Raw genomic sequence first — 10,488 nt, 5'->3', positions numbered from 1 at the left:
TGGTAATCTTTGAGCCAGTAGAGGGCGCACTTACTTTACGATACAGTACTTTACTTTCGCTACCAGTGCGGAGGGCGCAGCGAGCAGGCGTGAGAATCCTTTTTGCAGCCAAAGTCAGTAGTGGTGCAGCACTGAGTCCCTGCCTAAAAATTTGCATTTCCTGCAGCGAACCAGAGGCCTCTGATTTTTTTTTTTTTTGCAAGCTATAAGTGTAGCAGTTACACGTCACGACAACTGCATTTTAACCAGTAGGTGGGACAGCACTTTCCTCCCTAATTGCTTCCTCGAGGTTGGTTTGTGGGTGCATGGGAGGTAAAGTTTGTTAAGACGCAGGGGAAGCAGCTTAATCTGAGCAGCAGGGAAAGGACCCGGCTCGGCTGACCCTTTGAAGCCAGCTGCATTTTAAAGTGGTGCAAATCACTCTTAAGTGTTTGGTTTGTCTCTCCCTGGTTGGCTTCAAAAGGATCTCATGCCAGCAAGGTTAATACGTAAGAGACAAAACAGGAGAGAAAAAGCTTAACTAGGAGACAACTAGGTGCACCTGGGAAACAGGGAGGAGTGGGGGTGGCAAGTGTGAAATAAATGGCATGTTGGAAATCCCAGGTGTTGGGAATAGCTGGGCAGTTAGCGCATCAGTAGCAAAGAATAAAGGAGCCGAGAGCAGGCGGGGATTTTTGCGTGGTACAGAAAGGAAAGAGTTAACGGTTTCCCCTCCTTCCCTTCACCTGGGGGATGTACCTGGCGGAGCCGCCCGCTGGGACAAGGGCAAGCTGAGCCTGGATCCCTTTCCCTCTTTGCAATCTCCACTGGGAAAGCTTTGCACCTGAGTTTGTCATTGGGGCGGATCCAGCTGGTTTATTAAGGGCTCACTATTTTTTTTTCCCAGAGTGGGAGATAAATTCAAATAAAAAAGGACATAGAGGCAGAGGCGGCGGCGGGGACCAGATTGCAGAGTTTTTGTCTCTTGCCCCTCTGGTTGAATTTGCTCCGTCGAGTACTAACCTCTCCCCGCCAAAGCCGGTAACCTCCTGCTTTTTAACCCTTCTTTGCACGCGCTAGGAAATGCATGCAGGGGACAACAACCTGGGGAGACGTGGTAGAGATACCGGGGCAATAAACGCCCCTTCTGCTCTGATCACATTTTAATTCTTCCCCTCGTTTACGTTTTCCTATTTGCTTTTTGCACTAGCCCCTTTTCTAGTTGCCCTGCACCGTTCCTCTCAGTGCACCCCTGGGGAGCGACGCCTTTCAAACATTGACAGCCTTTGCCATTTCGCTGCTTTGTTAAACAATCAATGGTTCCTGCCTCTTGGGATGAAAGCTGGGGAGGCGTTGCGCGACGCCGGCTTGCAAAATGGAGAGAGGAAAAAAAAAACAAAACAGTAAACATCGCTGCAACCCAAGGATCAGCGGCGGCAAAGCTGGTCACCCAGCGTTGCACGAGGCTGGGTTGTATTTTCTGGTGCATGGGTGGAAAGGAGGTCGGGGCAATGTCCGGTGAGCAGGAGCGATCGCAGCGGCCACGTTAATTCATCTCTCGTGTTCTTTACTATGTTTACTTCCGTTTCTCTCGCTCCTCGTAGCGCCTGTTCAAACGCAGCCTGTCCCCCCAAGCCCCTTTCCCCGCTCGCGAGGCTGGCCGCCCCGCCTCTTCGCTTGACACGCGCTGCGGAGGGAAAGAAAATAGTCCTCGTAATGCGTCGATCCCACCCCCTCGCGCGCGAGCCCACCCCGCCCGCCCGCTCGCTCGTCCGTACCCTCTTCGCTTTGGCGGGAAAAGGCGGAGCCCTCTATAAAAGCCGCTGTGCGGGGAGCCAGCCTGCTCTGTGCAGTGGCGAAAGGGAGGGAGACGGGCTCGCGCGGTAGCAGCCGCCGCCGCCGCCTCCCCGTCAAGCGCCCCCTCCCCTCTCACGCCGGCCGGCCGGCGCTTGAAAGTAGCGCGAGCGAAGTTCAGCCTGTCCCGGACCCGGCGGCGCTGCCTTGGGACTTACAATTCCGCGCGCGAGGGGCTGGGGCTGGGGCGGGCGGCCGGCCGCCGGGAAAGGCGCTTCTCCCCGCCGCCCGCTGCTCTTGGGGGATAATTATTGCGGGACTGGCGGCGGTGGTTTTTTTCCCCCTTCACTTTTTTTTTTTTTCCTTCTCTTTTTTGCACCGTCTTTAATCCGTCCCCTCCCGCTGCATTTCCGAGCCGGTGCATCGGAGGAACCGGTGAGTTTGCAGAGACGGGTTCGCACCTTTGGTGGGTAGGGGTCTCCAGCGGGGGGGCCCCGTGTTCGCACCCTTCGGGGGCGGGGGGTGAGGCTAGGCGACCCCTTGGCAAAGCGCTGAGCTGGAGGGGCGGTTCAGCTGGGAAGCGTGTGTAGAGACGCAGTGACACAAGGTGTGGAGCCGCAGCCCGGAGCTGCAGCCCGGGCAGCCTCTGTGTGTGTGTAAGGCGCGCTCTGCCTTCCTCAGCCATTGCACCGGGGTCTTTAAATCGGGCTTCTCCCCTGGCCTTTCAGCACCCCCCCCCCCGTCTTCCCCCCCGGCAGCCGCGGGCGGGGGAGAGGGGTGCCCTGAGGTCTGGTTTCGTAACCAGCCAGTGTCACGGCTGGGGGCTGGGCAGCCCAGTTTGCCTTGGTTCCCCCCTGCTCTGGAGTCCCGGGGGAGTGAGGCTGGGGCCAGCCGGGGAGCTGCCTGTCCTGGAGGCCGCTCTTAAGGCTGGAAGGGTTCGCTCCGCTTTTCCCCGGTTGCTGGCTCCGGCTCTTGACCTGCCGGGGACGTGGGGACGGTGCTGGGCAGAGGGGTCCCTGGCCGGGCGCTGCTCGCTTGCACCGCGCTCCAGCTGGGCTGAACAGGATCTGGGGGGCGGACCAGGAGCCGGCTCCCGCGGAAGGGACGGAGCGGAGCCGGCCAAGACGTGGGGCCGGGAGGGGAGGAGAAGGGGCGGAGAGGAGCGGAGCGAGAGGGAACCGGAGGCGGGCGGCGGCGGGGCAGGGGAGAGAATCCCGGGGAGCCCCTGCCGCTGGCGGGCGGGCGGCCGCGCTCAGTTCAGGTGGTTCCGCTCTCAGGAGGCGCCGCAGCGCCCGGTGTCCAGCCCGGCGCGCCGCGGGTGCGGCCGGATGGGTCTCTTGCTTCCCCGTGTTGCACCGGAGCGAACTGCGGGCTGCTTGTGTGCCCCGTATGTCACCTATCGAGAGGAGGGCCGGTGGCTGCAGCCCGCTCCTGCGCCTTATTGGGGGGTGGGTGACCCCTTCTCCACCCTTTGTTGGGGGGGGGCTACACACCGTTTATTCGGGTTCTCCTTGGGGGGTGGAGGTGCACCCCGTGTTGCAGTGCCCCCCCCACCGTGCACCTCGTTGTTACCCCGCAGCGCCCTGACCCGTGTCCCCCTCCCTTGGCCCCCAGGCACCAGCCGCCGCGATGCCGCTGACCTCGACCCTCCCCAGCAAGAACTACGATTACGACTACGACTCGGTGCAGCCCTACTTCTACTTCGAGGACGAGGAGGAGAACTTCTACCTGGCGGCGCAGCAGCGGGGCAGCGAGCTCCAGCCGCCCGCCCCCTCCGAGGACATCTGGAAGAAGTTCGAGCTGCTGCCCACGCCGCCCCTCTCGCCCAGCCGCCGCTCCAGCCTGGCCGCCGCCTACTTCCCCTCCACCGCCGACCAGCTGGAGATGGTGACCGAGCTGCTGGGGGGAGACATGGTGAACCAGAGCTTCATCTGCGACCCGGACGACGAGTCCTTCGTGAAATCCATCATCATCCAGGACTGCATGTGGAGCGGCTTCTCCGCCGCCGCCAAGCTGGAGAAGGTGGTGTCCGAGAAGCTGGCCTCCTACCAGGCGGCCCGCAGGGAGGGGGGCTCCGGCTCCCGGCTCTGCCCGCCGCCGCCGCCCTCGCAGCCGCCCAGCCTGGCCCCCTCCCCGGCCTCCGCCAGTACCTACCTGCACGACCTGGGCGCCGCCGCCGCCGACTGCATAGACCCCTCCGTGGTCTTCCCCTACCCGCTCAGTGAGAGATCCTCCAAGCCCGGCTCCCCTAGCTCCAGCCCGGCTTCCCTGCTGGGCGATGACACCCCGCCCACCACCAGCAGCGACTCGGGTGAGTATCGAGGCACCCTTCTTCTCTCGGCAGACTTCCCCACCGCCGAGCCAGACAGGGGGGCTTCCATGGGGAGATCGGCCCGGGCACAGCCTGGCCTCTTGGGGAGTCAGACAAGAAGGTAACTGGCCCTGCCAGGGAAGATGCCAGGGACTTCCCCTGCCAGGCCTTTTATAGCACCAGCTTCCCATTCAGATAACTTATCAAACAACGTTTGCTGGGCCCACGGTAAGCGCTGAACAATAGCTGCTCCCTCTGTGCGTTTTGGGGTGCACTCCTGTCTCCTGGATGTACCCTTTGTATACTGCTTTAAAATTTAACCACTCTATATGTACTAGATAACAACCCTCCTGGGTTTTGTTGGGTTGCCTTGTAACTTGCTCAGGGTGAATACTTTGGAAGGTTTAAAACATGAAGGGCTTGGGCAGGACGCACAGTTGGTTTCCTGCTGAAACTGGTGTGTGTAACTCCTCCCACCCTAAGGATTTCAGCCCCCCTATTGCATGTGCTTTTTTAAATGCCACGTTAGCAAGGCACGCTGAGAGAGACTCCGCGGGAATTAAATTTCCTGGGAAACCAGCCCATTGGGGTGGGGGGGGAGAGGGAGGGAGGTGTTAACTTTCATAACAGGCTCAGAGTCATTCCCCAAAGCTAGAATCTTATCCAATTGAATCTGCCCTCCGGTGACATTCATGGGATGGGAGGTACTAGTGAGAGTAGTTGAAGAGAAGTAAATGGGTCTGGGAAAGCTTTGTTGGCATGCTTATGTATCTTTCAAACAAAGTTTGAGAGACAAACCCATGTATAGTCAGGGACTGAGTTTGTCTGCAGACAAAGTTTATGGTTTTTTTTTTTTCTTCCCTCCCCTGGATTACCCATGAATAATTGAGGGGGGGGAGCTGCTGACGGTGCCCCTAAAAATATACAAGTGTTAAGTAAGCTTTGCTTTGGGGTCTTGCCAAAGACTCACTAAATATTTAAGGATGGCTTCCATGATTTGGGGGGGTGGGGTTAATTTTTGCAGGGGGAGGGAGGTTATGCTGTAACATCTGCTGTCAGCATTCAACTTCCCTGCTGTCTTCAGAATTACGTAACTCTTGCTATCTGGGAGGCAGGGTTTGGCAGTCTGGGATGCAGAGTTAAGAATTACAAAAGAGGAGTCTGTTCTTTTAACAGTACTTCTGTTGAATTTCTTAGAGAAAACATTTTTCAGGGAAGTGCAGATTTTAGAAGCAGATTACAAAATGTTTTTTTAAAAATGCCACCTTGTTCTCTATTATACAGCAAGGAACACTTACAAACTGTTTGTTTTTTAAATGTTCATACAAGTTGACTTACAATAGGGGTGTTTTTTCTTCCAGAGGAAGAACCAGAGGAAGATGAGGAAGAAATTGATGTTGTGACAACAAGTGAATCTGAATCAATCACACAACCAACAGAAGAGCACAGTAAGCCACCCCACAGCCCACTAGTTCTCAAGCGGTGTCATGTCCCCATCCATCAGCACAATTATGCTGCTCCTCCCTCCACCAAACTTGAGTATCCTTCAGCAAAAAGGATAAAGTTGGACAATGGTAGAGTTCTCAAACAAATCAGTAATAACCGAAAGTGCTCAAGTCCCCGCACATCAGACACAGAAGAAAACGACAAGAGGCGAACACACAACGTCTTGGAGCGCCAAAGGAGAAATGAGCTGAAGTTGAGTTTCTTTGCTTTGCGTGACCAAATACCTGAGGTAGCCAACAATGAAAAGGCACCCAAAGTTGTCATCCTTAAAAAAGCCACAGAATATGTTCTTTCTATTCAAACAGATGAACACAGACTGATTGCAGAGAAAGAACAGTTGAGGAAGCGGCGAGAACAGTTGAAACACAAACTTGAGCAGCTAAGGAACTCTTGTGCATAGATTAGAATAATCTAATCCAGACTGAAATAAAATAATATTTCTAATATTACTCATGAACTATGCCAGTTCGTAAAGTATGGAACCATTGCAATTGCATGCCGTTCAAAATAACTCGAGACTACACAACCTTGGCTGGATCTTGGAAAGGTTTAGCCATAACCTCAAAACTGCCTCATAATTAATACTTTGGGCATAAGGACAGATGGGACTTTTCTTCATGTTTGGGGATGAACTTTTCAATTTTGTTCTTCGAAAATTTTGTATTTAAGTCATTTTTCTTAAGACGATTCCAAAAAGTTGTCCTCAAATGGCTGTATATATTTACATACCTTATTGCTATGTCCATACCTTTAATAAAGTCTTTATAGACAAATGTTGCAACATTGATACTCAGCGGTTGTGGCAACTGGGTTTATACTTGTTTTGAACTTCTGTGCCAGAACATTTCACCGGTTTGTGCGTTTTATTTAAATACATTTTCTTTTAAAAATTGATTTTTATTTTGTTTTTAGATAAATAAATATTTGCCCAAAATATAATTAGTTAAACCATGTGTAAAGACTTTGCTTTTTCTTCCAGTATTGTCATCTACAGCTCACAGATTCGATGTCCTTGTAATAATGCTAGTAATCTGACATAACTCAAGGGTAAATTAAGATTGTAAAATTTGAATTATTTTTGTCTTAAATAAAATACATTTGGGGAAGTTGCCATATTAAGTCCTATAGCTACCAGTTGTCTACATTGACCAAGCAGGTAAAAGCAAGGTTTTTAACCTTGCCTCATTAAATGACTAGACCACTGCTTTTAGTGTGTGTTTAGCCTGCCAGTCCAGCTGTTGCCCTTTTCAGTATATCAAAAATACGAGTTTATGATGGTGGCTTGCAATGTGATCACCTTTCTATTAAGAACTAAACTAAGACTCTGTCTACACTTGTATTGGTAGCAGCACTTCAGTATAGACACTCCCTGTAGCCAGGGGAGGGGTTCTCACAGTGCTGTGGTAAATCCACCTCCCCAACAGGCTGTAGGTAGGTCAACCGAAGGTGTTGACCCAATGCTGCCTACAGAGGGACTGAAGTCATTTTAACTATACCAGTTGTGGGTGTGGGTTGGTCATACCACTGGGTGACATAGCTGGGTCCATAATTTTCCTAGTGTAGACTGGACCTGAACGGACTCATTTTTGCAACAGCCAGTCCAGCAGGTGCCTGGGCTGTCTGTTCCTTCCAAACCATTAACTCCAGAGCTAAATAGTAGGGATAGGATTTACTATGCATTTTCATTTTGCACTAAAGACTGGAATTCATTATATATTAATCTTGCAATACAATACTGTTTTAGCTCTAATGCATGTAAGAACAAAGTGCGGGGGGGAATCAAAAAACTCTTCCAAGAACAAAAAACAATTTTACTGACACATAACCAAACTACACCAATAGTTATGCCTTCCTTTACCTACTCTACCAATTACGGCAAAGAAAGAAAACACTAATTTCTTAACCGCAGATTAAATCTGTGACTGAATCTGACCCAACAGTTTAACTGTCTTGTCACATGACCCCTAAAATCTGGAATTAATTCAAATTATTGTTTTTGCCTCAGCCTTAGAGAAAGTCCCTATGTGTGCAACAAGCTAGACAGCCTCTCTCCACAAACTTTTAGGTTCATGCCCCCCTTGCCCTGTCTGCTCCCTTGGGAGCAGGGCTGTGGCTACTGGCGATGTACACATGGTAAAGGGGCTGTAGCTGGGGGCAGAGCTAGGGCCAGGAGTAGAGCCATGGCTAGGTGCTGGGGCTAAAGTGGAGCAGGGCTGGGTGGTGCTCCTGCCATAGCTGACCCAGGCTGTGCTGTGCCCCCCAGAACATTCCTCTGTGTTCCTTTGGGGGGGGCTTGCCCCACCCTTTGGGGACCTCTGCTTTAGAAGTATGTTTTAAGGTGGCAATCCTTTTCCCCCCCTTTTGCTGTCTGCATGCTGAAGCAGCCTGAGTCAATCCAAGAAACAAATTAGACATTGGATTGAGGAGGGGGGAATTATTTTTTAAATGCAAGCCTGTCTCTGATCATCCTGCATTTATGAAAAGAGCATTTTAGCAGCATTGGTCTGAAATTTGCAGTGATTGTATGTAGTGCGGTTGTAGCCCAGGTGGGTTCCACGATACTAGAGAGTAAAGGTGGGTGAGCTGTAACTCTGGCTCAAAAGCTTGGCTCTCTCACCAACAGAATTTGGTCCAATAAAAAATATTACCGCACCCTTCTTGTCTTTCTAATTTACAACGCTAACATTTGTAAGAAGACTTAAATGCACCTGGAACGAACAAGCTGTTTGATTGCTGGGTATTAGAGCAAATAACCTCTGCTAGACAAGTTACCTCTTGTATCTCCCATTGTTTTCTGACATTCTAACATTTCCCACCAACCATCCAGGAAGGTTGGGTTGTGGTTGGACAAATCATATTTCATTTCTACATTGCCATAAATATTAATATTTGAAAAGTTGACAAGATCCTTGCTCTGAAGCACTTACAATAAAAGTTTTTGTAGCACACTGCCTACAGGTGTGCTGTCTGGGATTTGCAGTGGAGCTTATGGGAGTTAGGTGCCCATATACAATTGAATTTCTACAGGTGTTGCAGGCTTTGGATCCTTTAAAAATATTAGTCTGTCTTTAAACTTGTCTGGATCCCTCTTTGTAAGTTTCTAAAATGGCCTGTAGTCACATTTTTGAGGATGTAGGTGAGCAGATTAGATATTGGTGACCATGAAATTAATTGAGCTGTTCTATCATGTCAGAACCAAAGTAGGGTGCTTTCCACTATCTGTGACCCTTAGAGCAGTTTCTGCATTCATAAAGCACTCTTTGGGGGAGGTAGCTTAATTACTGTTAACTTTAATAGAGTATCTATTTAATAGCCATTTTCTCTCCTTTTCTGCCCTGCATTATTTCTGGGTTCCAGTAATAATTTGCATAGCATCTGTTGTCCAACAATTTCAAAATGCTTTTCAAATAAGTTATGTTAGCCTACACACTTTACAGATGGATACATAGATAAAGCACATATTTATCCAGCAGAGAAGTGGCAGAGCTGTGGATTTTGGCTCCAGGTCACCAGCACTAACAACATTCCTTTTATCACCTTTGTTCCCATTAATGAGATCAGGACACAGAGACTAGCTAGCAAAGTACTTCTTACATATAGCCTTTTTTTTTTTTTTTTTTTTGGAGATAGCAGTCCTTGCTTTAGCTACAGACATGAAGGTTCCCAATCTTTTAATAAATTGGATTTTTTTTCTTTACTCATTTTCTGTATTAATCTTCACTAGGGCCATGTGCCGACCCACTGCCAGAACAGTAGAACAGATCTGTATCATACTCCAAATCGACCTTTTCATCTGCTTTAGGAGATCCCAAGGATTTATGGGTGTTTCCGTGTTTTAAAATGATTGTATCTAAATGCCATAGCAAAAAGTGGGTTAAAAATAGTACCTGAGGTCAAGAAAAAACTTCAAGTTGTCATAAAACCGTTGCTGCAGCAAAGAAGAGATTGCTTCCATTTCCACAGTTCATGTAACAGGTTGGGTATAAATGAGATATCCCAAAGGAGTTTCTGGGATGGATTCAGTTAGTGATGCATTAGAATCATAGGGTTAGAAGGAACTGCCAGGGTCATCTAGTCTGACCCCCTGCCAAGATGCAGGATATGCATTGTATATAGAGAAGGAAGTGTTACTTTCTGCTGCTGTTTTTGGAGCAATAAAGGTTGATAAGCTTGTAAAAGAAGGCACTCGGTCTTGAAACGTAATAAGCTTTCACACTGCCTGCCAAACATCTGTACCACAACAATGTTTAAAACACAAGCAGCATTTTTATCTCCATCTCTCTGCTCTTCCAGTTCTACCTGAGTATTCAAACAATATCTGTTGCAAAAGCAACAGCAAAAGCAGCAAATTGTGCTAAATTGTGGTAAAAAAAACAAACTAGGTGGGACTCAGAAATAGTCCTTAATAGTGAGAATAAATTTGCCTGCATGACACACTTTGGTCATTAAAATGTAACAATACGGAGTTGTAGTATTCCATCATCTCTTTCTCTAGCATGCCATTTCTGTCCAGCCAACTAATTTTCGGACACATGGTTAGGATTTTCAAAAGCGCTGAGCATTGATCTAATTCTGTGCCCATTAAAGTCAATGGCAGTTCACCATGCCTTCAATTGAAACAGAGCTGGGCCAACACTGAGCACTGTGGAAAATCTCATTGTGTATGTATCTAGAGATCATTCACCAACCACCATTCGCATGGTGGACCATGGCAGCCAATAATATTCCATGACAGCTTGGGGGATGGAAGTGAAGAATAATATGTCCAATTTACATTAAAAGGAGAATTGGAGGTAGGCAAACTGGAATCACCCTAAACTGGAATTAAGATAGAACACTGAAATTAACTCACCCATTTAACTCACCCTGGGATTTTTAATTACGATGCATATCCAGAG

At 49.4% G+C, this 10,488-nt stretch overlaps 1 protein-coding gene across 2 annotated transcripts; it reads left to right on the top strand.

Moving 5' to 3' along the window:
• The first annotated feature begins 2,127 nt into the window (after positions 1-2,127).
• MYC (MYC proto-oncogene, bHLH transcription factor) lies at positions 2,128-6,538 on the top strand. Of its 2 annotated transcripts, none has more exons than XM_073330137.1 (3): positions 2,128-2,208; positions 3,388-4,084; positions 5,446-6,538. In XM_073330137.1, the coding sequence occupies exons 2-3, from the start codon at positions 3,403-3,405 to the stop codon at positions 5,988-5,990; spliced, it is 1,227 nt and encodes a 408-aa protein (XP_073186238.1). In that variant the 5' UTR covers positions 2,128-2,208; positions 3,388-3,402; the 3' UTR covers positions 5,991-6,538. The 2 variants fall into 2 exon arrangements, with proteins under 2 accessions (XP_073186238.1, XP_073186237.1); XM_073330136.1 differs by lacking the exon at positions 2,128-2,208 and adding an exon at positions 2,937-3,221.
• The last annotated feature ends 3,950 nt before the right edge of the window (positions 6,539-10,488 follow it).

The sequence above is a fragment of the Lepidochelys kempii genome, chromosome 2, assembly GCF_965140265.1.
Source record: "Lepidochelys kempii isolate rLepKem1 chromosome 2, rLepKem1.hap2, whole genome shotgun sequence".
Classification (NCBI taxonomy): domain Eukaryota; kingdom Metazoa; phylum Chordata; order Testudines; family Cheloniidae; genus Lepidochelys; species Lepidochelys kempii.
Note: the sequence above shows the minus strand (reverse complement) of the source record. Positions and strands in the feature narration are given on the sequence as shown.

Excerpts from the sequence above, each read along its gene's own strand:
- MYC (XM_073330136.1), top strand. The coding sequence starts at position 3,102 with ATGGGTCTCTTGCTTCCCCGTGTTGCACCGGAGCGAACTGCGGGCTGC. Across the intron at positions 3,222-3,387 it reads CTCCTGCGCCTTATTGGGGG|GCACCAGCCGCCGCGATGCC; the intron begins GTGGGTGACCCC and ends CTTGGCCCCCAG. Across the intron at positions 4,085-5,445 it reads CACCACCAGCAGCGACTCGG|AGGAAGAACCAGAGGAAGAT; the intron begins GTGAGTATCGAG and ends TTTTTCTTCCAG.